At 35.1% G+C, this 27882-nt stretch overlaps 1 protein-coding gene and 1 long non-coding RNA gene across 2 annotated transcripts in view; one reads left to right on the forward strand and one right to left on the reverse strand.

Annotated features, from left to right (window-relative positions):
- Window positions 1-27882, forward strand: part of LOC136806714 (intermembrane lipid transfer protein VPS13A-like) — a 64635-nt gene that overhangs the window by 17539 nt on the left and 19214 nt on the right. Inside the window, exons 18-31 of the mRNA XM_067063306.1 lie at window positions 16960-17110; window positions 17555-17658; window positions 21133-21197; window positions 21541-21612; window positions 22025-22104; window positions 22477-22586; window positions 23140-23201; window positions 24147-24231; window positions 25046-25113; window positions 25446-25530; window positions 26043-26130; window positions 26661-26781; window positions 27166-27238; window positions 27736-27816. Coding sequence (XP_066919407.1) covers window positions 16960-17110; window positions 17555-17658; window positions 21133-21197; window positions 21541-21612; window positions 22025-22104; window positions 22477-22586; window positions 23140-23201; window positions 24147-24231; window positions 25046-25113; window positions 25446-25530; window positions 26043-26130; window positions 26661-26781; window positions 27166-27238; window positions 27736-27816 — 1245 coding nt within the window. The remainder of the gene's footprint in view (window positions 1-16959; window positions 17111-17554; window positions 17659-21132; window positions 21198-21540; window positions 21613-22024; window positions 22105-22476; window positions 22587-23139; window positions 23202-24146; window positions 24232-25045; window positions 25114-25445; window positions 25531-26042; window positions 26131-26660; window positions 26782-27165; window positions 27239-27735; window positions 27817-27882) is intronic.
- Window positions 10548-12917, reverse strand: LOC136806702 (uncharacterized). Its single transcript, XR_010846591.1, has 2 exons — window positions 12335-12917; window positions 10548-12026 (listed from the first exon to the last, which is right to left on the reverse strand). It is a non-coding gene; the product is annotated as an uncharacterized lncRNA (long non-coding RNA).

The following is a 27882-nucleotide window of genomic DNA, read 5'->3' on the forward strand; positions in this document are numbered from 1 at the left end:
AGACCTTTTGATTTTACAGCAACAATATAAAAAATCTTATGCCTCCCCTATTTTGTATCCACGCGATAGATAAGAAAATTTAAACTACTATTGGGGCTGTCCATATTGTATTTGTGCACTGAAAATATCGAAAATTTGGTACCCCTGCCCCTGTTCCAAAGTGTATGCAAATGCCTGCCATTCCAATCTGTAAATGGGAGGGGGGCAACACAGAATTTAAGTCAAAATGATTTTTGAAAAACTTGGGATTTCTAAGACATTTTCTGAAAAATGAGAAAAACATGGAATTTCAAATGCCTCCTCTAAAAAAGTGTAATTTACAAAAGTATTTACATTTTAAGACGGAATCAGACCTATGTGATCAATCCTATCGACCATCGGGATGGCTTGATGACAGAGCGATATGTGATTGATGGATTACTTATCGATCCGGATAGGGCGGCAATCACAAATATCTTCGTTACGCGTCGCCCGACATACTCCTGAAAATTGAGTAAAATTGAGTCGGAGAGTCGGTAAATTTTTCGGACTTTTTGTTTTGATGACGTTTCCTTTGCTCAAAATTTTAATTTTTTTCGATTTTTGTGAGCGATTTCTAGCGCATTCGCAGCATTTTAACTTTGTTTATCATTACACGTGTGCCATTAGGTGTCAAAGGTCACAGTGTTTAAATCTCATAATCTGAAACCACGTAAAACATACACGCGATTGGGCCTCCTGCCGCCTCAGTTAACGCCCTTTTACCTTTTACCGCCTCACAGACCAATTTTAAGAAAACCCGAAAATTTTTACTACCGACCGACCGACAGACTCACTTTTTAAATCCAACGAGGACGCGAAATGAAGATAGTTTGTGATTGCCGTCTAGGAGATTGATAGAGGATTCAGCCATAAAAAAGTCTTGAGTATTGATCCTTTGCTGATTATTTATCAAGCTAGTATTAGTTCAATCAAGTATATCGATTGTAAATCGATAGAGCTCGATCATTAGAAAGAATGGATAAAAATCAATATGATCGAAAAAGATTACTGATGATAAATCGAATGCATAATCGATAATTAATCATAAGCTTATAAAATCTTGAGTATCAATCTTTGATCAATCTCCTATCCGAATCGATAAGTAATCCATCAATCACATCTCGATCTGTCATCAAGCTGTCCCGATGATAGATCCTATTGTATTGAGCGGGGGGGGGGGTCTGGGAAGGAAATTCCAAACCAATGCCCTAATTTTTACGAAAATGTCGTCCGCAGGGGTAAAAATGACAAAGTTTAAAAAAAAGGTCTGAGTGCGAAAAAGTTGAACATGTGCCTGTAAAGTTGGATGCATGTAAACAAACTTTTTTAGTTCCACTTTTTGAGTCTTTTTATGTTTGTCTGCGAGTGAGGTAAATCTATTTTGACGGCCAGAAAAAAAGCAACATACCTTTCAAAAATTAATCCTTATTTTTCATGGCACTTGGAAGCAGGAGAGATGTTGCCACACCACGGTTGACTGACAAAAAGAAATTAAACAGAAATTGTATAAAGGCATCCTTCTTCTTTCTCGATAAGATTTTAAAAGAAAGTTTCGCAGAAATCCAACCAGGTTGTTGAGAGCTAGCCTGGGCATAGGCTGATTTGATTATAAATAACGAACATTGCGGTCTGAACGAAAATCTAAGTTCTAAACAAAACTGATAGTCTTTCCCGAACAAAAAATATAGCGCGAAGCTGTAGATCTCTATTATTGTTTTATTTATCTGTTCAAGCCTCTCCATTATAGCCAAACAGCCTGGATGGTTTTTTACTTTATGACGGAATGCGGCTAATAGCTTAGCGTTACACACGAACACGACTCTCTTTAAAGGCCCAGTACGCTAAAGCTCTGGGCCAATAAAATCGGATAAAACAAAATCTAATATCTTTTAAAATGTTTCAATTGTCTATTTTTCAATAGAAAATAACACTTTTGAATATTTCTAGAATATCGAATTTCTATGACAATCTACCAATCGTTTTTAACATTTTAAAAAAAACTTTTTTACCAAAGTTTAGCAATTTTTTAACAAGGAACCACCCTTTTTGGACCCACCTCCGGGTACCCCGGTGGAGGTTCTATAAATTAACCTATGTCCGTCCGTTCATTCGTCCGTCCGTCTGTTACCAGCTTTTCTCAGGATTGGCTTATTAGTTTTTTCTGATATTTTGCACAATGATGCAAAATGGCAATGCCCAGAACGTGACGGAGCCCGATTTTTGAGAAAAAATTTATTTGGGCAAATTTGGGCCAAAAACTACCTGAAAATAGGGTTTTTTGGACTTTGTGCAAAATCCTGTCATTACTTTTTTCTGATTTTTTGTACAAAGATGGAGGGCAAGATTCTCTAAAGAATGGCTGAAGTGGTTTTTCCCGGAAAATTCTTATTCGCCTTTAAAAACGGTTTTCGTATTTTGGGGGAAATTCCCTTTAACCAAATAAGAAAATATAGCTTTTCTCAATGTTGACTCATTATTTTTTTCTGATTTTTTGCACAATGATGCAAAATGGCAATTCCTAAAATGTGTCAGAGCCCGATTTTCAAAAAAATATATATATGGGCAAATTTGGGCCAAAAACTGCCTAAAAATAGGGTTTATTGGACTTTGTGCAAAATCCTGTCATTACTTTTTTCTGATTTTTTGTACAAAGATGGAAGGCAAGATTCTCTAAAGAATGGCTGAAGTGGTTTTTCCTGGAAAATTCTTATTCGCCATAAAAGAAGGATTTTTATATTTTGGGGAAATTCCCAAAAACCAAAATAAGAAAATATAGCTTCTCTCAATGTTGACTCTGATTTTTTTCTGATTTTTTGCACAATGATGCAAGATGGTAATGCCCAAAATGTGATGGAGCCAGATTTTTAAGGAAAATAATTTTGGGCAAATTTGGGCCAAAAACAGCTTAAAAGGTTTTTGGGCCTGAATGGTTTAAGTGATTTTCGTATTTGGGGAAATTCCTTTTTACCATTTTACATTATTCAACACACAAGCTTTATTTTTCCATTCTGAATTTTTGTACAATTATTGTCACTTTTTTCTTATTTTCATCTGATGTTAATCATTAGGTAGGTCCATTCAGCATGTTGCTTGTTTGCAGTTAGTACACCTAAATACTAAGTGATTTCATCCCATTCACATGGCACACCACCACGGTACTAACCGCTTAACCCCCTGGATAACCATCGCGCCCAAAAGTTAATTTAGTATTTATCCCAAATCTGGATGAAAAACGATCATCAAAGTGGTGTGCTAACCTTGGCAGATTATCTTATTTTGAGTTGATTAGTTTCATGCGCTGAGTAATCAGAAACTGCCCGGAGTTTCTTCTTCTTTATCAGATTAGGGAAACTTGCTACTATTCGATTACTAGACTATGTTATAGTCTAAGACGAATCACTATCAAAGAAAAAAGCCCAAAGCCGAAGAAAATTCGCAAACGGGTTTTTTGCCGAAAAGAGTTTACAGTCGGTAGAGTTGCTAGTCTTAGACTATACGATTTTGGCACAAAATACAAAAACTGCCCAAATCGTACGAATTCGAGTTTCCGTATGCGAGGCCAACTGTGTTCGGTATTCGAAAAAATCAAAACAAAAAAAAAGAGGCGGGAGAAAGAAACTGAGATTCCAAGAAATGATATCTTTCTTTTTGAATGCCCTCTCCCTTTTATTCCTTTTATATTTTCTTGGAACTACAATTTCTTTTCTTAGAATAACAAATTTTTATGAGCAGTCATTTCTTTAATAAGTTTGTAATTTCTTTGCAACAAGGATATCTATCTAAACTTTCACCTTACAAATTTCTTAAAAAACATCAAATCATGTAAAGTTTAATTGTTTGTTGTTGTTTTTTTGCCTGAGGATTATATCCTTATATTTACCCCTTTTATATATTAAAGTCCATGTAAATAAAAAGCTATAGTATATTCTCCCCACCACCATTTTGCTCAAAGACAAAGGATATGTATACAAATCATTGACAGTTTTATAAATACTAGCAATTTCGAATTTGTGACTTTCCTGTTTTGTTTGATAAAAATTTTTACAGTAGTGGATGAAAAATCTTATGATAACTTTTGCAGGGAAAAAGTAAAAAAGTTCCAGCTTGTAAGCTTTGCAGTATGTTGATCTTGCTTTGATTTGAGCTTGAATTTCTTTTTACCCAAAAAGAGACATTAAAAATGAGGATGAAATAGGAGAAAAGTTAAGAAATTCCCAGAAATTAGCTTAAAATGGAAAAATACCGATTAGTAAAAACCTTGAGGCAGATTTAAATGACATTAAATTTCTTATTTACAAAAACTGATAAATAGGTAATTCAATCATGATAAACAAATGATTCTAAACTGTCTTCCAACAATACTGTATTACAGTCTCGACTAATTCCAGAAGGCTGAAGTAAATTTTTCCAAGTCATAATCTTGTCATATCAAATTATATCAGGACGTCAAGTGAAAAATTGCATATCATGATGACATATTTCAGTAATAGTCTCAATTTATACCAGGGCGTTGGTGAAATATTCCAAGTCATAATCTCAAATTGTACGCAGGACGTCAAGTGAAATAAGTTATAATTTCAAATTAAACCAGGACGTCAAGTGAAATTTGCAAGTTATTATAATCTCAAATTCTACCCGGACGTCAAGTGAAATATTCCAAGTTATAATCCCAAATTAAACCAGGACGTCAAGTGAAATATTCCAAGTTATAATCCCAAATTAAACCACGACGTGAAGTGAAATATTCCAAGTTATAATCTCAAATTGTACCAGGACGTCAAGTGAAATATTCCAAGTTATAATCCCAAATTAAACCACGACGTGAAGTGAAATATTCCAAGTTATAATCTCAAATTGTACCAGAACGTCAAGTGAAATAATTCCAACTTATAATCCCAAATTAAACCACGACGTGAAGTGAAATATTGCAATTTATAATCTCAAATTATACCAGGATGCTGTGCCAAATATTTCATTTCTGTATTATGCTCTCTGCAAATTACTGCCATATTTTTTCCCATGCATCCTATTTCTGAATTTCTGATTCTTACCTAGAAAATTTAGAATAATAATCTGATAATTTTTACAGGTACGACTAGGTAACTGAACTTCTCGACAATTCAAATCAAAATGAGAAAATGTGAAAGCGTTCGAACAAAAAGTATGTTAAAAGCAGTCTTTTAAAGTCCACAATTGACAATAAGTACTTTGTTTGACATTTTTCAAAGTTGTCAAAGAACTGCTAACACCAGATGAAAATAACTTTTTAAGAGTGGAGATATGAGGGTATTCACATATCTAATGAAACGCTGCCTGTGATTCATAGGATTCATAAGAAATATACAAACTGACTTACCTTACTTAGTTTCTCTGTGTCTTTTTGCTGTATGTAGACTTGTTGAAAAATCATTTTAAAACAGCTTCTACAGAAGCATACTTGAGGAAAAAGTACTCCCTTAAACTAAGTTATCTTGTAGTCTCGATAAAACAAATGAACCAAGAAGAAAGAATCCATAATGAGCTGGATTTTCACAGAAAAGCCATAGATCCATCTTGTCTTTGTGTCTCTTCCCAGTGACCTGCGTGTTTTGATCGTTTGAACCAAGCTCGGCCTTTAAACTTAGGCGGTCTTCACCACGGAGCGACTAACCAGTCTCACTGGTTAGTCCAAGCAAAACCGCAATTTTTTTTTTTATGCCAAAGAGTTATCGTCCGTTTCTTCGAAACTCTCCCGCCGATTTTTTTTCCGTATACCGCCATAACGCCATACCGCCATTTTTCCCGCCTTTACTATCACTGTAACGGACGATAACATCGTCTATTCGATTACATGATAATTTAATTTTCTATGGAAATTGAGTAAAATAGCGTCGAAAGTATTCTTGCTTAATATAAAGCTTTTCTAGAAAAACTAAATTCCTATAAAAAAATACGAAAAGAATATTTCGTTGATTGATGGACTTTTCATTGAAATTCAAGAAGACTATCCCATGCTTCAGTTTGATAGAATTCGACGGAAATAACAATCGGCCTTATGGTCTTAAAATCAATATCAATTCATATTATACATGTTGTTAAAAATTTCCAGCGTCTTTTGGTAATAAATTATGACACAAGATCAAGTTTTATTCGAAAAATTCCATGAGCGGTCAAAAACATTAATATTATTATTTTTCTATTCGAAGTGATGAAAAGTTAAAATCTATATTACTTTTGCATTTTCAAGCATCTCACTTGAAGAGTTTCAGTTTTTCTTTGGATTAATTTTATGTTTTTTCCAAAGCAATAATGCCAGCGGTTTTTTATCATACTTTGTTGAATTTAAAAGACGATTTATTTTTAAAGATTTTTTATTTGAGCCTTGGCTTAATTGTGGTCCTTTTAAATATAACGGAGATCATTTTCATCGTCAAAGATATGAAGAAGAAACTTCACATATCACAATATTATCTCCTTAATCTTGCTAACTCAGACACCATATTCGGAATAGCAATAACCGTCTTTGCAGCAGTTACAATGCATCTTAATGTTGTTAATGACATAACAAACAAAGAAGCTCCAATCATCCGCTTAGAGCTTCTGAGTTTGGTTATTGGGTTTCGAATCACCCTCCTTATGTCAATTTTCAGCTTGCTGGCATTGACAGTTGATCGAGTTCTGGTAATGGTCTTCCCATTTAAACATCGTTGCATAAAAAAGAAACATGCTGTTTTCGCCTGTCTCGCAATGTGGGTAGTTTCGATAGCTCTTTTCACTGTTAATTCGATTCTCTTGAATCAAGATCGCCCTTACGCGAAAATAATTCGGTTGCTTGGCACAGTGCATGATCCGAATATCACAAGTCAGTGGGACTTATCGAAGCTCAACTTGAGAGTTGTTAAACAAGAGAATGACATTTATGTTGACAGAGTCAAGGTTCTGTTAAGGACAGAAAAAATAACAAATATGACCGAATATATATATGTAGAAAGTTAAATGTATCTTCAAAGAGTGCTCTACCGAAGGAGCATAATATCAAGACCGAATATATAAAAATTTTCGGAAACAAAACGGACTGGTCAGAGGTGGAAGATATAACCAAAGAAAATGCTAAGCAAAGTCCTGGATCAAATCGTTTCTTTGATTCAAAAATAATTAATAAAGCTGAAGCTGAAGCAGCTACCCGATACAGATATCGCTCAAAACAACTCGGCGATTTTGAGTACATTCTGACACCAACAATAGTTTACACAACGGCTTTGTTTCTATTTGTCGCTTATCTATTGATTTGGTACAAAATGAATCGAAGCAAAAGAAATTCGAGAGAATCAGGAGCACCAAGTACACCTTATAATCCATGTGAAATTCGAAGAAACAAAAAAGAGAGGAAATTTATCGTTCTCTCGGTTGCTATCTTACTGGCTTTTGTCGTATGTTGGTTTCCCTTTGCCATCTTTGCTACACTTTGCTCTGTACCGGGATCATTTACTAACCTTATAACTTACTTTGAAATTAAATATTTCTTCCCTTTGGCTGCTTTGAATTCCCATCATCAATCCATTTTTGTACTTCAAAATTATGAATAAGATCAAGTTTTGCTCGAGAAAGTCCATGAACGGTCAAAACCAAAACCAACCAGAACTACTACCATTACACCAAATGGCTCAAAGTACACTTACACACACCTTCCCGCAACGTTACGAAGTGTCACAAATTTCAACGTTTTGTTGAAAAATGTTTATCGTTTCATCATTATTCTTTGTCTCCTAAAGTCATTACGTGTAATGTAATTGCTTTCTCGAGATTTCTAAGCCAATCAAAATGCGAGTACAGAAAACTGCTAGGTCTATCCAAGTGACCAAATCGGTTGTCGAAGCCATCGCCATCATAGGAAGGTTTCCGGGTAAGGCTCAAAGTTGAACTGAGGAACTTGATTAAACAAAATTTGATTATTTTACGTTGAATTAGAAAAAATGGAAGATTTGTATTTTGATTGACCATTTATCATTAATTATTATTTGTTTGGTCCAGTATGGTGGCCCATGAGTGCCAAGTTAAATTTTTTTTGACATTTCTATAAAAAAAATTCAAAATAATTTACTTTTCACATTCATTTTTGCAATAGCTTTTAATTTAAGTTTTGAACTAAATTTTGATTCAAAATTGATTTACTTTCTATTTTCGTTTCAAATTTAAAACAGGTTTGTTTTCAAAAACGATTTCCAACTCAGCCCATCGAGGCCATGTCATTTTAAAATCAATTTTAATTTTTTTTAAATGAATTGATCTGACAGCCCATTGAGGCCATTCATAGAAATGAGTAAATTTCAACAGATAAAGTTTCTTTTGATAATAGAACGAACAAGTTGTTTGTTTTTTTGGGGGGTCACATTGGGGTTTCCTCGGAGCCATAAATATTAAAGCATATGGCGGCAACAAGAAAGGGGTTGGAAGTAAATAAAACTTCCCTCCTATTACACTTTTTTTTATAAGAACCAGTAAATTTTTGCTGAGGCTCGGCTGTTCTTAATTTTTTGGCACTTTAAGCCTTGAATTGTTCTTATTTTGTTCTTATTTTTTCTAAAGTAAAAAACATTTACTTTACTATTTAAAGGATTTTAGAAACCAGCGATTCTTTTTGCTATAACCCTCTAACTTCTAACTTCAGCCTCTCCACTGTTCTTAAATTGTTCTTATTCTTTGGCATTTTTTAGCCTCATTGTTCTTAAAAATTGTTCTTATAAAAATAAGTGTATTTCCTCTCTTCTTAACATTTTTCCTTTCATGCTCGCATGCTGCATATTAAGAAAAAATTCGACTCTTTATTTACACATATATACATCAAAACAAAGGCTCTTCATGTTGCCCATTGTTTGATGAATAATTTTGTCTGCAAAAAGAAGTAAATTTTTTAAGACAAAATACAACCCACCAGCCAAACAATGAACAATAGAAAGGAAAAGCACTGTGACGGACAAAAAATCTCTCATTTATGGTACCATAGAACACTGGAGTAAAGGATATCATTTTATACTCTCCTACACATTTGTAAAAAATGTTTGGGGTTTAAGCACTAAGTTGTTTTGGCCTTGATGGGCCGTGAACTGTAAACAATCCAATAAGTAACCATAGTAACTTCAATCTTTTAAGCCTGTAGGGGTCTGGAGACAAAGCTGTCTTTGGCACTGATGGGCTACGTGAGAAAAGTGATTTTAAAAATAAAAAAACAAAATGCTTTTTAAAATGATATCGAAAAGTAAATGAGAATTAAAACAAAATGTAAATCATTTGTGTGGCCTTGCTGGGTCGTATTTTAAGTTGTTTTTAAAGTCATTTTGAAAACGAAATTACTTTTAAATTGATTTTGAAATGAAAGTCAATTTAAATTATAAAATGAAAGTTATTTTCATTTATAAAAAAAATCCTTTTTTGAGTTTTTCAATAAAAAATTACTTGGCACTTATGGGCCACCATAGTCCAGAGATGATCCATTGTACAAAACAACTGAAACACGCTGTTAAATAGAACCTAAGTATGTCTCAAAAGTATGTGGACACTTTGACAGTCCCTCAGCATATCTTTCTTTGATAAAAAGTTCCAACCCTTTGAAGTAGACCTAAAACGGCCCAAAATAAGAAAAAATAAGAAATAAGAAAAAATAGCAGAAAAATGACCAACTTTACAGTGCTGTAACTTTTATCTAAGAAAGATAAGAAAAATCTGTATACAGATTTGAAATCAGCAAGGTTCAAATATTCTAAAAAATCTTCATTTTTCTTCTTCATTTTTCAACTTTAAGAAATTTTTTATCCTTTCGATTATACTCCTTGGAAATATCTTTCCAACGGTGTATAACTTTGTAACATAGCATGAATGGAAGCTGAGAAAATGTAAAGACAAAGTATCCAAGTAACAGACTTTAATATGTAGACACAACTTTTAAACTTTTTAAAAGTTTCATCGCTCGTGAATAATATGTATTGTATTGTACGAGAAACTCTTACCGTGGAATATTATATGGATAGAGAGAGTCTATGCAGAGATTTGGAAAAAGAGGATAAGAAATGCGCTATTCATCTATTTGAAGCTAGGCTGTAGAATCTTTTGTTTCTATTGAAATGTCTGCGGCCGATCGATTGTTTTCGTTCTGAACCAATCAGAGCGCTTGATTCGTTATGCGCACAAGACTAGAAGTACAAACAAAAAATGGCAGCCGTGATTGATATCGAAAGTGAATTTTTTTTTCTTTCTAAAATCGAGAATTTTGTTATTTTTTATAAGCACTTTTTTTACTTTGGACAAGACTTTGGGTTGCGAGCCTTAAATAGTTTCTCAGCTTTATTTGTAAAAAATATTTTCCTTGCTGGATAATTTAGATACCAAAATAATTGAAATGTGTTGCGTTAGAATACAAACGAAGCTGGTAAAACTAGTTTATCATTATTCTCGGGCTAAAGTTTCTAAGAAACAATACCATAAAGGCCTCTTCAGTAGGGATAGCGAGGTTGAAAATAAAACCTTGGAGGACAAAAAAACAACAACAAATGTCAAAGAAAGAAAAGGAAAAAAGAAACGATGGCCATTCATGATATCAATGCCAGGAGGTCATAAATACCATGAAAGCTTTCTTGTAAGAACTTTATGAGTTCTAGACAACAAAACATAAAATAATCTTACAATACCATTGAAAAAATACAAAAATTATACCGAAGACATCACCAGGGGATTTCCCCAGATATGTTAGAAAAAATATTATAAAAACATCGTAAAAATGAGGTTAAAAAAACTATGCATTTCCATCCAACCCAACAAATAATAGTGTATAAAAATTAAATATTCTTCCACAGTGTATATTATGTATATTTGAATTACAGATTGTCATTGTTAGTTTGTATTTTTTTTCAGTGCATAATTTGACTTCGCTATTTCTCTGAATATAAATCTTCTTTGCAACTGCTGCAAAAGATTAAGAACAAAAAGACTTTTCAGTATAATTTAACTTCATTTATAGGCCTTTAAAACACCTCAAATCAATGTGTATTGCAGAGCATGATGAAAAATAGATCACCGTTGACTTTACTTGAAGTAAAAAGTTGGATATACAATAAAAACGACCAAAGCCTTTCCAACTATGTTCTTGAGTAGTACATTTCATACAGATTTTAAGACTTCAAAGCTGATTAAAAATTGGATTATTGCTCCATGAACACTAAATGCAAAAGGTGTTATGACTCCATGCTAAAAAAATTTAAATCTAAATTTGAAAAATATAGTTTAAAGATAACATCAGACTGAAAATATGAATATAAATTTAAATTATAGAAGCATTTCTGGCTCTTCCTGGTTTGTTTACATTTGACAATTTTGGCCTACATGTTCCCTGATTTGATGACTTGTTTTGACCTGCTTCCCAAATTAAGGGATAGCTTCAGGGCAAAAGCCCCCAAATCAAAATATAGACAAATGAAGTAGACTTATCATCGCAGCACGTATCCATTTCATCTATACCATGCAATATGTATTTATGCCTCAAAATTCAGTTTCCAAGGACAACCTGGATAAAAAACAAACATCGATCAATAAAGATTCCAAAAAGAAGTTGCATCAAAATCCACTTCGCCAGAGAACATTTACATAATAATGTGTATATCGAAATCCCCAATTTTCCATTGAACATTCTAATAATAAATATATCGACATCCATTTTTCAAAGGGCATACAGGTCCAACCGCTCAAATCCACTTTTTCCATAAATATAACATCAAACACCATAGAATTATTATTCCATCCTGCTTCTGTTGAGTCAAATAGATATAATACACGTAAAGTTTTAATACATCAGTTCCCACTCATCTTTTAGCAGTCCTTTTCTGCTGGCACTGCAGAGAACAGAAGTGACCGTCAACATGCAAAAATGTCTGAATCTTGAGTCAATCGTCGTTGCATCGGCAACCTGTACTTGGATGGCCAATACTTCTATGGGACGGTGTTGTTAACAGTATTTCACAAAGAATATGATAACTAGCCTGAAAATATATAAAATGTAAATCTGTATATGAAATTACCCTAATACGGTTTAAATACAAAATGCAAATTCCACGGATTAAACAATATTTTGAGTGTAAAAGTACCAAAGCCTTGCACCTTCTAAATCATAATCCACTGACTAGTCAAAATCATGGCCCTTCAGGTAGTCACAATTTATAAATATCACATGTCAAAGTTATTTTTTTGAAATGTTTTTGTTGTTGAAACCTTGAAATTTCCAACCCAAAAATCAATGGTTTCCCTAGATAAAGCTAAAAGTACAACAGAGGAAATCAAGTATACTTACTGAATCTCAATTCCATTACCATGGGGCAAGTTTTGCTTAAAATTACATTTTTTTATCTAAAAGTTGAAGAAAAACAACAAAATTATCAATTGATTTTGCCCATCTTAAATCAAAATGCCAAGACGTTTTAGAGAGTGCCGGGGTAAACTAATACTTACATGATCACTATCAACCTTCCTACTACCCATAAAAATTATGTCTGCAACACAAAAAATTCATTCAGAGCAATACAAGCCAGAAAGAAATTGGTCCCAATTTTTCAAAATTTCAAGCATGCCTCATGTCCGCCATCTTTACTCCCAGAATATGGAATGATTTTCCTCGATTTTCTCAGGGGAAACCCCCAAAAGATCAAAGATTCACTCCCCAGTCTCTTTTTCACAAAGAACTCACTGGAAAGCTTTATTCAAGGACTTTTTTCTTGAACATTGGTTAACCTGTACGTAACGCCATTTTGTTTCGGCCTTCCTTCTTGCTCAACTATTCTACAGCCTTGCTTCTTCAAAGGGTGCCGAATTCAAAGGGAAAGAATAGGAAAACAGCGAGCGGCAGCGGCGTTTCTTATCCTCTTTTCCCAAATCTCTGGTCTATGCTTATCGTGCTTATAGGAATAGGAATTCAAACCGGTGTCGCGGTAAATTAAGACCCGGGTACAGGTGTCGTGGAAAATTAAGACCCGGGAGATTAGGACTTTAAAGTCCTGATTTCCCGGAAAATTTAGACCCCGCGGGTCCTAAATGCCCGGTAAATTAAGATCAGGGAGCGAAATTAGGACACTGTAAAAATGTTTCAATTCTATTTTTTATTTTTGGGGCCAATGACCATGGCCTATATATTTTTCTTCGCCAGCTCTACAATTCGATATTTACCTCGTGTTTATCGGATAAGGGAGACCTTCCACTATTCGATACGCTCCCTTATTCGATGAAAATCCCATTGCCATTGAAAATCGAATAAGAGAGCGTCAACTGTAGATCCAATAATGTATAATTTTTGTCACGTATGAAAAACTTTTCTAGATTAACAGGGGTGAAATAATGAAGAAATCAAGGATGCACTAAATCATGTTGTATTCATATTTTTAACACAATGGTAAATCTGTATGAATATGCAAAGTGATCTCTCCCATGGGAGTGGGTGGTAGTTACGGGATGCTCGGTATGTGCGAACTAATCCTCCGAACCCTGACCCTAAGAGAGACAGAATTTTTTTGGAAAGGTGACCCTTTGAGACCTTTTCACAGAAATTCCTTCGATTGCCAAATAATTTCTCCGATTCTTGAAAAATAATTCCTACTTTTCGCCATTTGTGACTCGGTTATGTAAAAAAACCCGACCCTTAAGAGAAACTGCTATTGGCGTTTTGGTAACCTTTTAATAACTGACTCTGGGAAGCTGAAAAACCTGAGTGCGCGCACGAGTTGTTTCAGGTTTTTTTAGCAATAGAAAGACTTTAATTAGATTTTAATTAGCGAAGTCATATTTCACCGGGAAAATAGGACTCTTCTACCTTTAAAGATGAATTTTAGTTTGAGTCCTTTATTCCCGTATCGATCTAAATTTCCTGGGAGATCAGGACTCTTGAAGTCATAATATCCCAGCAAATCATGACTTTGAAGTCCTAATCTCCCGGAGTCTTAATTTACCGCTACACCGGGAAAACCTGGATTGTGATGCAGAGGCCTTAAACCACTTGGCAATCGCTCCATAAAGGTCCGTGTATTTGTAAATAATGTAGCTATCAAAATTTGTTTTATTTAATTTTAAATTATTGGTTGGATTGTATTGAATTTCTCTTTATAAAATAATGATAGGGGGCCATACAATATAGTACGTACGCAGTGGAGGGGGAGAGGGGGGTTTAGCAAAAGCGTACATCTATTGTTTAAATGACATCATTTCTATTATTCTCTGCGTACAAGGGGGGAGGGGTATCAAATTTTTGGAAAATCTTTGTGTACGTACTATATGGACGGCCTAGCTCTCATTGAAAAAGAATAAGAAAATCTTCTTTTCTCTAAGTGAAGATAGACCACTTTTTTTTGGACCCAGGTGTAAGTAGGTGTAAACAAGCTTATTGTTAATCTGTTAATTCTGGGTAACCTCCGAAAAACTTAAGACAGTTTCTCGACGTATTGAGGCCAAGAAAATGTCCTTAGAGCTTAGAGCTTTGATATTTTTGAAAATAGATATCCCCAACTAAAAATTTCAGGTCATAATTCTCTGACTAAGAAGCTTTTAAATTCAAAATTATGTCGAAGGTTATCCGTTTATCCGTTAGTCTAGCATGCTAGACGACTTAACTCAGTAAAAAATAGGAAGTAGAAAACTTGACAGGAGCATCAATATAGTCGTCTAGAATATTTTGTGCACAACAAACTTTTCATAAAAATTCTCTTTTTTCATGTTTTTGGATAACATTATCAGGGGGTCTTGTTGGTTTGTTTTGGTTTGTTTTTTTTTTCTTTCACTTAGAAATTCTCATTGGCTGAAATTTTTATTTGTTTATATATTTTGTTGTATATGATTGTTTTCTCACCCCGCAGAAATCTGCGGGTCCTGCTGGAACTCCCGTAAGCTACGGAAACCACCTTAGCCCAGTCGTTTATTTTAACCATATCCCGACATAAAAATTTCCCGCTTTCAACAAAAACGTTATAAACGACTGGATTCCCAGTCTATTTATCCGTTAGCTCCCGATATACGCTCAATATTCATTTTCTTGATTTGCACGCACAAAATATCCATGCTGCTTCCTTTTTAAATATTTTCTTCAGTCCAGGAAATCAGATTTCCATTCCCCATAATTTCATGTTTCTGCTTTTAAGGACCTAGATTCCTGGGTTAGCTTTTTTTTGCTTATTTTCCCTTGAATTTTAGCCAAGATACCCTCCAACAGCTCAAATCCCTCTTAGTTTCTTTAGAATATCTTCACTATTCCCTTATGTATACCAATGAGGCAAATGTAAATTTATGAAGCATCTGAGAGTGTTGTCATGAGGAATTTATATATAGAAAAATACGTAGTTGAATGTGAAGAAGAAAAATGAATTATGGATGAGATCACTATATCTCAACGAGATTGAAAACTCGAGGGATTCTCAACTAGCGCTCGGCCGAGCAAGACCTGGGACGAAGATCACCCAGAGTCACTTGGAGAATCAAGAATCGTGCGAACATAGACTTCTGCGGACTCCGTCCTAGGGACCAGGTCTGCTAAAGCCTACTTCCGCGATCGATCGCAATTTTTCAACGTTTGGTGATGCGCGAACCATGGTCGAATGCCTGTTTAGCAGATGCCCGTGTAGAGGATGCCTGTGGATGGACCACGGAAGCTCAGAGGATGCCATAGAACGGATGATAAATGGAAAGCCGAAGTCAGCAAATAACAACGAAGCTGACATTAGAGAATTGACAAGTGAAATCAACCTATTAAAATATCAAAATGGCAGAAACAAGAATGTTTTATTAACTTGTTGGAGATGTGGTGAATCTGGACACAAAAAGAAACTTTGTAAAAACATTCCATATAATAAGGATCTTAACCTGATCTGTTGGAACTGTCGTGAAACCGGACACCGTGCGAAAAATTGCCGAAACGAGCTCAGACGCGATGAATTTAAACCAAATTAACGATTATACCGTATGTAAAATTTGACGTATAACGTATATATCAAAATGTCTATGGAATGGCACCGTGTTATTTACATCACGAAGGTTGGTGTACCTGAAGAAATCCAAAGCGTTCTACCAATAGGAGAGTTGGAAGTCTCCCGGTCCAACGCCAGACGAATCCGCCTCAACGAATACCGACCACCTCTCACTCTGAAGTGCAGAGTGCGTGTTTGGAAGAAAAAAGAATACGACTAACCGAACTTAACAGCAAGGATGCCATTTTAGAAGATGCTCGAATTGTATGTCGGAAGGTAATCACTAGAAACCAAGTCGCTATCTCGAGATATCGACAACGTCTGGACGCAGACTTATGTATATAAAGAAGTATTAATTTATAGATGAATGTTATTTATCTTAATGGAATTATTTATGTGAAACATGTATTGAAGAAAAACTAATGTCTACTTTGCTCTACTGTCACTCTGAATTCCACTGTATATTCTAGTCCTCCCCGTCTTCTAACGGCGGGTCAGATCTCAAACGCCTGGGGCATAAAAATAAATATTCGCTTATCGAGCCAGAAGAGGACCGCGCACAACCTCTCCCGCGCGACAGTGTTATAAAGGAGAGAAGATTGAGCATGAGAAATCCTTCCAAACCATAAAAACACCCCTGTCTCACAGCCCCGGTGAATTTTTTTCCCACAGCGGGGATAAAATTTTCTATCGAAATCTCAATGATAAATATCCTATTGTTCCTCAGTCGAAAAATCCAGTGGGGATGGTTTTTGTAAGCAATTTTTTACATTGAATTTTGGAATGAGATGAAATAAAAGTGTAGGGTATTTTTCCCACCGGGGACGAAATATTGGACAAATTTTTCAATGGGGCTGGGGTCCCCGCTGGTCTGTGACAGGGGTGTATAAAATAATTCATTCCGTGCTTTCGAAGCCAAAATATAATATCTCGTTTGTCTCTTCAAAGTTAAAAAAATCCTTTATCCTGTTTGCAGTTTGAATCGAAGAAGGAGGACATTGCAGCTGAGAAATCGGAGGTAGGAGGGGAGCCTCAAGGTTGGTTGGAATGGCTTGGTATCACTGGGAGTGGTTCTGAAACTAACATCACACAAGATAAAGAGGGACTTGACTTGTTCAGTGATGAAGGTATATGTTTTCTGCATGGTCATTAGAATAAAAACTACTTGTGTTTAACTCGTACCTCTATTACTCCGATACCTCTATTACTCCAATGTCTCCTTAACTGGAACAAGTTTTATGGCCCCTTAAGTTTGTTAGTTTGCAATGCCTTATAAAACTTACTCAATAACTCGAAATTTCCTCAACTCGAACAAATTTGCATTCCCCGTGCGTATCTTATAGGTAGAAAATAAGTCAGGATTGTTTTCAAACGTCACTCTTCCACTCTCCCGATCATTTTTAACGGGTGTTAGTAAAAGTAAAGGGAAAATTACCACCCCCCCCCCCAATTTAACTTTACCCCGAGGCTTTTTGCTGCAACTCCTTTAACCTGGGAAAGAAACACTCTGATGGATTTCAAGTCAGTTGTACGACAAATATTCAAGACATCTGTGCTTTTGACGATTTCAGAGTCTGCTTTTTCATTGGGCAAGCTATCAGATACAGAGAAAGAGGAATTGTATAAAGCCATTGGATATCTCGAAGAGAAGAACCATCCCACCTATTCCAAATCCGTATGTACACTTTAATTTGAGTATATCCAGTGTGCTCTATGATGGCAATGTTTCTGTGAGATACAGTACTAGTCTTTCTTTTATAAGGAAAGTAAAGTATAGTTTGCATAAGAAGACACTGCAAAGATTTAAGAACATTCAATGTTTTTTATGGGTTTAAATACAACATGGAAATTTTGCTAAGATATTTGGTAAAAACATTGTGGCAAATAAGGTAATTTTGAAAAATAAGATCCAACAACGGTATCATTATTTAGTTGACAATATATATATTTCGATCAATTTGATCATCATCAGGTCTAAAATCAAAAATAAAAAGTAAGAATTAAAATTCGTTTAAGGTTAAAAAATGTTTTCACATATCTACAGTACATACAACTCCTCTTCATACACTCTACAACAAACTAATTAAAATCAAATTCGCTTGAAAAAATCCCGAAAAACATTGCTGACATACTAATTATGTTGCAAGTCTCAAGGGAGACAAAATAAAAGAAAAATGGATTAAAACTTTATTGTAAGCACGTGACTTTTAAATTCATCCCTAGTGTTTAACTCAGGTTTCAATTGGTTGATTAGAAGTGCCTCGAGAGTCATTAAGTGTCTTTCATTTTCTCGATGATGACGCAATGATTTCTACGTCATCAATGGACAGTTCACAAGCGCAAGAATTCATGTGTGAGCCAACTGGAGCCTTCAATGATCGATGTTCCTTTATCCGCGTGATAAGATGTCGGCATGTATATCCAACAAGCACGATTGGCATCGTGAACAGACAATTTTGTAAACCACACAGCTTTTAAAAGGTTTTTGATCTTAGGTTTGAGTGAAGGTAACACAGTTTTAAGCTTTTTTCAGAGTAAAAATCACACGACACGGTGCATCAGTTTAAGCAAAGACTTCTTAACTGGTCAGATATCTTTCCACGATATTCTACAACAGTTTTCTTTGGTTCATCTACCTCATCCTTCTCCTCTTCCGCTAAAGTCGGTGCGTCGATTTTCTTTAAAGTATCAGATATAATTGATTCGACAAATTGATTTGGGTATTGGTTTTTTATTAAGATATCGCGGGCAAGTTTTATACTGTCATCACGATTTTGACGAGTACTGCATGCTCTTGAAATCCTATGTAACATACCTACAACCACTGATCGTTTGTATTTTAAGGGAGCAAGGGCGTGGAAATTCATAAGTAACCCTGTATCCGTAGGTTTCGTGTACCATGTTGATTCCAATTCTTTGTTATTTCGAATAATACGCATATCCAAGAATGGAATCGAGCCGTTATTCTCGCGTTCTAAAGTGAACTTTAAATTGGTGTCCAAATCATTGATTCTGGTCATATGGTATCGTCAATCTTGCACTTTTTAATGTCCCTCAAAATGTCATCCATATATCGACTGTACAACCTTGCGTCATCTTTGATCGAAGAATCGAAAGTGCTCATCCAGCCATTGGCAAGCATCGGTGCAGGTGGGCTCCCCATGGCCAATCCATCATTTTGACGGTAAAATCCATCGTTTGTTAGCATGATTACATTCTTGCTACACATGGTGACTAGCTGGACAAACGTTTCCTTGTCGACAGGTGGTTTTTCATAACGTCCGTCGTAAAGAAGATCCGCACACACTGAGATTGCATCATCAACCGGGACATTCGTATACAGTGATACAACATCAAAACTAACGATCTCGGTATCATCATCAAGTTCAATATCACTCAAACTATCGGCTATTTCTTTAGTAGAAGAATTGATGCGACATTCTGACACTACTGAGAGCCAATCTGCGACTTGCTTTGCAATTTTGAAGTAGGCTGAGCCAGGCATTGACAACACAGGGCGTAAAGGTACACTATCTTTATGTATTTTGGCGAGTCCATACAAGCGTGCTGGCTGACTACCACCTGGTTTTAATTTTTTGAAAATGGTTTCGGTAATTTTATTTTCAGTTTTTAGTTTTTCAAGTGCAGTACAAATAATCTCTTCCTCCTTGAGAATAGGGTGTTTTGCGTTTTTTCTCGGCGGAACATATTTTTCGAATTGAGGTAAATTGTAAATTTGAGCTAATTTTCTGTTATAAGTCTCCTTTTCATAATACAAATTCCTACTCCCTTGTCAAATGGAACTGCTAATAAATCATTTTCTTTCAGGTATTTTTTGGTCAACATGATGTTACGTGAAGATTTCTGTTTTTCACACTTTTTGATATAATTAAGAGTTTTGATATTGATATCGGTTACTATATTATCTGGTATATCTTTATCGTTGCAGAAATTCACAAAACTATCAAGTTCTGCCAAGACAGAGTTCTTATCAAAACGACCAAGCACTGAATTTTTAGGACCCAGCGACAGAGTATCCATCACGTATTGTGGTGGTTTCGAATCTAGTTGATAACAGATGACGGTATTTTTGACACTGAGTAACGGTCTGTCCTGTTCAATCGATAGATGTGAAAGTTTTTTATTAAGAATTGACGAATGTTTCTTTTTGAATAAAACGTAAATCATACCTCACATGTAAAATGACGGAAACTGTTTGTAGAATATCGTGGAAAGATATCTGACCAGTTTAAGAAGTCTTTGCTTAAACTGAATGCACCGTGTCGTGTGATTTTTACTCTGAAAAAGCTTAAAACTGTGTTACCTTCACTCAAACCTAAGATCGAAAAACCTTTTAAAAGCTGTGTGGTTTACAAAATTGTCTGTTCACGATGCCAATCGTGCTATGTTGGATATACATGCCGACATCTTATCACGCGGATAAAGGAACATCGATCATTGAAGGCTCCAGTTGGCTCACACATGAATTCTTGCGCTTGTGAACTGTCCATTGATGACGTAGAAATCATTGCGTCATCATCGAGAAATGAAAGACACTTAATGACTCTCGAGGCACTTCTAATCAACCAATTGAAACCTGAGTTAAACACTAGGGATGAATTTAAAAGTCACGTGCTTACAATAAAGTTTTAATCCATTTTTCTTTTATTTTGTCTCCCTTGAGACTTGCAACATAATTAGTATGTCAGCAATGTTTTTCGGGATTTTTTCAAGCGAATTTGATTTTAATTAGTTTGTTGTAGAGTGTATGAAGAGGAGTTGTATGTACTGTAGATATGTGAAAACATTTTTTAACCTTAAACGAATTTTAATTCTTACTTTTTATTTTTGATTTTAGACCTGATGATGATCAAATTGATCGAAATATATATATTGTCAACTAAATAATGATACCGTTGTTGGATCTTATTTTTCAAAATTTGCTAAGATACTTATACAAAGGTTTAAAAGAACTAGATGCGAGTATACTTCGCAATAAACAAAACTTTACTATGCTCCGTTACTGTGCTGTGCAAGCCACCGTTTGGATGAAGAAGCTTGATCCTGTAAAGTATATGCAACAGGAAAAGAACCCTAGATTACCGATTTAAAAAAAAAAACCATTTAAAAAAATGATTGTTCTTTTTAGTATGTACGAGCGAAATTGAAACTCACTTTAGATACATGTTATATCAATATACTAAAGTCTGAAAGGTAATTTATAACTTTATTTTAGGGCTTAATTATTACCTGAATTCACGATTGTATGTCACATACCCGACCAAACCTTTCCAGACATATTTTACACTCTTTTCATCAAATCTTATATCTCATACCGCAAAACTAGGAGTTTTCCTTGTATTGAAAAGATTCCTTGCAATATAGTGACCGAAATTTTAGATGGGAGAAGAGACGAAAAATGTCATTTACCCCGAAGTTTTTCCCCGGTGAGGTATGCGCTGTACGTGTTCGCAATACCGGTCATTGTTTATTATTCTGTGTTTTTATTTTGATTGCCAGTTTCTGTTAGGTTATTCAACTCTGCTCAATTTTCTAGGGAAAAGATTTCTTTCAACTTGAAGAAGCTGATCGCAATTGCTACAGAAAGACCAGGCTCTGATGGACTGGGGTATGTTTTTTATTTTGTTTGTATCATTTTTTATCTCAATTCGCTCCTTTAGCCTAACATTATCTGTTATAGTTTTAAGAATTATACATTTAGTAAAAAATAGCATGGTTAATTTACAGTTACCCAAAGCCTATACCGGGTGTCCCACAAAAGAGTATAAAAGTTTGATTGTTAACTGTGTTTTGAATGAAGTAAATTCCAATTCTGTTCAGTTATGTTCTTTTAGTTTTGTTTTATTTTGTTAATTGATCAGTGGAGCCTCCATTTAGGAAGTAAGGTTTAAGGGACGAAGAACCTGTTCGAATTAAGGAGACATTTGATTAAGGTTCGAGTTGAAGAGACTTACGGTATGTTAAAAGTGAATTTTAACTTCAAAAGCTGATCTATAAATTTTCTGCATATTTTTTTGCAGGCTGGCTTTACAAATCGAAGACGTTGGTGCTGTGCAGAGTGTTCATCGAGAAGAAATCAACATTGTTGAACCTCATGCTCGTAATCTTCATTCTTCTGTAGCTTTCTTTTTTGAATTTCTGGCCTTTTTGGGTATTATTAAATTGTGCATTGGCCACGGTACCCCTAGATCGCTACCGGTGGTTTCCAGTCAAAAAGGAACGTGACGTAACTTACCTCTTTCCTGAAGATGGCGTTGTAATAGTACTTGCTATAAATTCCCTCAAAGCAACTGATCGCTGTTTGAAACCACTGAATTTAAGATATCTTTTTCCATTAAAGTATTGTGGCTAAAACCTCATTTATCCTTGAATACTTTGGCCTTGCACTTTGGTAGAAAGCTTTTAGAATGACTATTCTTAAAAACGTTAAATATAAGAATGTTTGTGTATCATTTACTTTTTAATTGAAAAGGTAACGATCCGAATCTACTTGTTTGTGATTTTCAAATCAACCCTGTTGATGTCAAAGCATACTATGCTGCACAAATCAAATCGCAACCACTCGATGTTTATTTCCACAAGGTATATGGTGACAACATGCTCGATAACAACACAATAATAGCAGGGCCAATTCTTAAAGGGGTAATCAGACGGTTCGATCTTTAGGCTGTTTATTTCTCCCCTATGGTCCTAAGCTAAATTTTCAAGTTTTTTTGCTTATATCTTCCGAAATCGATATTCAAGTTACAATTTTTTGGCTTTTAGCCCAAAAACAATTATATACGAACTTCGAAAAACAATTGAGGTTTTATTTAGGACCGTGAAAAAGCCTCCGCAAGCAAAAAAATTCGAACAATCTATCGTTATCTGTAATCTGTAATATCGTGCATGAGATGCAATCAAATGTAGTTGATTTAAAAGCAATAAGGCATATGAGACGAATCCTAAGGGTTTGCCTCAACTGCGATGTACAGGTTTTTTGTATTGAATGTTTCTTTTCCTGATACGAGTTTTAGATTTTGTACTTCTCGATGTTGAACATATTTAATATTTTTTCTTCTTTCCTGAAGTTCAATTTTTTTACATTTAACAAGTTTCAATTTTTTTTTTCTCATTGATATATCTTTTCCTTTAGAAAACGGTGGATATTTTGGCGGATGTTTTCACGGTAGAAGACGACCAGAAAATTATGATGGAGTATGTCACCTGATCTCTTAGATAATTATAAGTTTGAAATTTCTATTAAGCTCTTATGATATCGAAACGTTTATGTTGTTATAGTGGAGTTTCCTAATTAGAACAAGCAGGGGGGGGCACCATAGTTTCTACCCCCCTACATTTAGGGGGGGTCTTGGGTTTTGATGAACCAAAAGCAAGGGGGGGTGTTAAAAGTATGACTTTCCTAAGGGGGGGTTGCCAGTTAAGGGGGGGGTCTTCTTACCTAAGGGGGGTCTTCTTAGATAAGGGGGGATTATGACTCTTGTAAAATCGTTTCATTTATACTGATTTTCTAAGGGTGGTGTGAAATTTTAAATGAATTTCCTAAGGGGGGGTTATCACTTAAGGGGGGTCCTCTTACCTAAGGGGGGGTCTTGACCCCTCTATAAACTACGGGCACAAATTTGTTATGGAGTAAGTTTTATTTAAAAGACACTGTTAACTGAAGGGACAAGAGAACTTTTTTGAGTTTAAGGAGGCATTCGAATTACAGAGGTTCGAGTTATGGAGACTCCACTGTATCAGCAACAACCTTTCTTAGTGGGTTAGGGGATGGGATAGGGGCTGTTCTGGGAGGAATCACTCTAATTCATTTGCGATTCAAACCTAAGTAGTTTTTCATCATGTCGTATACCATTTGACGATCTCAAATAAGTAAACGACCTCCCAATCAGCCTACCTACCTTCGATAATCTGGATGACTCTAAAGGCTTTATTTTTACATAAGTTTTCCCATTTCATACCAGACACATATCTCATATCAGGACGGTGTCTGCCTATTGTTATAAAGTGCTGAATAAACAAAGAACTGTTTTTATGAATTCTCTTTCTGAACAATCTTGTCCACATCCGTGTCGATTCAATGTGAAAAAAGCTTGTAAATGAAGTGGAGTAAGCAAACGATATCACTTTTATAATTTACAGAATGCAAAGAGCAGCAACAGAGACGGTAGCTGAACTGAGGAACGCGTCTCGAGCTGGTATTGAGTACACCATCATGAACAATAAGGTTGGCCAGTTATATGTCTGCACGTTTTTTTATAAGAACATCCAAAATTTTTGAAGCCTTTGGATGTCCTTAACTTTTTGAGTTTTAAGCTTAATGTTCTTATTTTACCATTTTGTGAGTAGTTTCGACCATTTTCCTAAGAAATAGGGTGTTTTTGAGTCTGAACAGGTCTGAAAAACCTGAAAATGTTCTTAACTTGTTCTTAACATTTTGTTCGTCGAAGCCTTATATCAGCTCCATTTTTATAAGAACCTCTTGTTGAGGCTCAGTTATCCTTGTTCTTGTTCTTGTTCTTGTTCAAGGCAAAATGACTTATTTAAGAGTCTAGAGCAATTCTTATACTTTAAATTCAGCTATTCTTGGTTCATTTTTCCTAAAATTGCTCTTGTTTTTTGACGTTTTTGAGCGTCAATGTTCTCATAAGGTTTTCTTTATAAAAAACCATTATCATTGAATGGATCCACGTCATCTTATTTTAAGTACACGGATGCTCAGATTCCTTTTCCACACTTAAAAGTTGTATCTTTACATAAGTGTTCCCAATTCATATCAGGCACATGTTTCATATTAGGACAGCCTCTCTCTATTGTTATATTTTGCTGAATAAACAAAAACTCTTTTTGACCTATATTGCTCCACATCCGTGTCAATTCAATAAGAAAAGCTTTAAAATTAGAATTGATGAAAAACAAAACCTTTAATCGCTAACTGATGTTGCTAATGGAAAGTCGACACTTTGAAATGCTTGGGAATTCATTAAAAATCAATAGAATATCTATAACGATGATTTAATTTTTCTATTTTTTATATAAAGGCACTTTATCTGGATTTTAATATGAAGTCACCAACGGTTATCTTCCCTCTCAAATATGCGGATGAAAGGTTTGTTTTTGCTCATAGGTGTTCCTTTTGTTCGATTCTGAATAATTGAACCATGTGTCAAAATCAGTTGACAGTTGATTCCGAGAGTAGTTTGCTAAACATAGGATTTGAGCATGCAACAATTCCCTCTGGTTTTTCTTGTTTTTTCCATTTTAGTCGTTGTTTTCGTTGTTGGTTGTTTTCTTTTCAGTAGCTTATTGTCAGTAACTAGCGTCTTTTATAAAAATACAATATACATACAATGTTTTTGTTATGGAAACAGTTTGGGGGAACGTGAGAGTTCCGCAGTGCGCGCAGCCCTTTTTATATATATTTTTTTGTTTGTTTTTAAGCAATGAAGAAGCGGTCCGTATTTATTTTGGCGATCTTGTTGTCAAAACAGAATTGGAGTCTGAACTTCAAGAGCAGTTGTTAAATGTATGTCAATCATTCATTCCCAAAGTACAGTTGACGCTCTCTAATTCTGTTTCGAAGGGGGGGGGATTGAATTTTTATCAAATAAAGGAGCGTATAGAAAAGTAAAGCGTCGTATATGAGTCTTTCTTGTTGACGATGGCTTTCAATATAATCGAATAATGTAGTGTATCGAATACCTTATCGGGAAAAACTTCGTCGGGCAAAATTTTCGTCGGGGAAAAATTCGTCACTTGCCGGTAGTTGGTAAACGCATTAAGGCCGGGGAAAATTTTCGTCACTTGTCCAAAATTTCGTCACTTTTTCCCCGACGAAGTTTTCCCCGATAAGGTACTAGAACGTCATCTCTATCACAAATCATCTGCATCATTCACAAATAACTTACATGCGATGGGTGCTCTTTCATTATCATTGGCGCTCTAGATATCTGCCAAAACCTCTCTGCATTAGCTAGAAAAAAACCCGACTTTATAAATTTCTTATTCCTAATCTCAGACTTTCTCTTCTTTTTTTAGGAAGTGACAGAAAGTGATTTGGAAATCTTATTTTACCATCATACAGATATCACCGTCTCTAATATTCATATGGCCGTCTCCCGTTTAGGTACGTCAGTAGTCCAGCCAAGACTAGAGCTATTAAGATTAGTGCGAATGCTATCTACTTGCTTATTTGAAACAATAAGAAATAATAATCTCGGACATAAGTTTAGAGACTTTTTTAATTTTAAAGACATAAAAACCTGGGATTGACATTTGAGGTCGAAGTAAAAAGTAAGTCTCTGACTGCAGTCGGAGATGAGCTGAAGGCTCCTCTTTCGACAGTTATCCACACATAGGTTGAGCATCATTCTTTCTCCCTTGATGATTCTCTTAATTGCTGAGCACCCACCAAGCAAAGAGGTATCAAATACCACTTTTGTACTAAGTGCGAAGTCTTTAGTATAAACCCGTCAGGGGATTTAACCCACGACCTTGCGACCTTACGGTTGTTTGTGCGACGTATGAAATAAAACCACAAGTGGATATCTGGCTAAGGTAAATTAAGTCTGCACCCTCCCAGGCGTCTCATCTACCCTGGAAAACTGCTTGGGAACATGGTTTCATTTCAATTGCTTTTCCAAAACGTTTTTTTAGAAGAAGGTTCTCGCTTACGAGTGAACGAGAATACAGACGAGAAGAATTACATCATTCCACCCATCGGATTCAATCTCGACGTCTATCGCTGTTTGAAGCAAGGCTATGCAAATTTCCCTGAGTAAGTTATGTTATATTATATTTATAAGCTTCTTTAAAAAAATTGAAAATTCTTCTACATATTTGTCTGTATAGTCGTGCTATCATACTAGACTAGTAATAAGATTGTACAAATATCTTATCATTGTAAAGAAAGTCAAAATGATGGAAAACATGAGTTAAAATAGCTAGCATCCCCCACATTCCCTTTCGCCTGTATGATTTTTTTTATTGTGCGCAATCACAACAAGAACCCTTGTACTAAAAACTTAATCATGATTTAAAAAGTGAAAAATGAATCAATTACAATGATGAAATTTGATGTGTATCTGCCAGTATATCTTTGGTAATGATATTTTTTAACCATATTGTACAGAGATAACAATTAAATAAATCACTTTTTCAGTTTTCGCATATCAGGAGAAATCCCATCAATCACTATCAACTTGACTGAAGATTATATCGTCTACTTGTATCAGGTATATTAGATTTGAATATTGTTGAATATAATGAAGATTATCACTCAAGAATACTCTTTACGGGTTACTGTTGCCGGTATTCGGCTTTTTACGTTTAGCTGTCTACCCGAAGGTAGGGGAGGGCGCCACTCCTTTCCCTGGATTTCCCCGCTCAAACAAAGGGAATAATAGCTATTCTACTAAAAATGAAGATTGTTCTCTACTTTGAATTAACAAAACAAATCAAATCATGGCCAGCTAATTTTACATAAGCAAAACTATATTTCTAGTGCAACAAGGTGCCGCCCTACGAAACTCATTTTACGTGGTTAACTTCCTTCTTTTTTTTTTCGATTTTTTTTTCATTTTATTGAGAGATTTTTATGGATAGTAAATTTTTTAAAGATACTTAATTTTTTTGGTAGAAACCTAAAAAAGCGAAAGTTACCGCCCTCAAAAGTTAGCTCCCTCAAACGATACTGCTTCACCTGTAATTTCTTTTGCTTTCACTTTCATAGTTGATGACGTATATAACATCGCAAGAGGTGCCGATAATCTGTAACAACATTGATCTGCAGTCCACCACATCAATATCAAAGGTATATCACCATTGTTGTGAGCTATGTTTTGAATTGAGTGTTACTCAACTAACGTGTTTTGTCTAC

Source organism: Clytia hemisphaerica, unplaced genomic scaffold (genome assembly GCF_902728285.1).
Source record: "Clytia hemisphaerica strain Z4C2 unplaced genomic scaffold, Clytia hemisphaerica genome assembly, whole genome shotgun sequence".
Lineage (NCBI taxonomy): Eukaryota > Metazoa > Cnidaria > Hydrozoa > Leptothecata > Clytiidae > Clytia > Clytia hemisphaerica.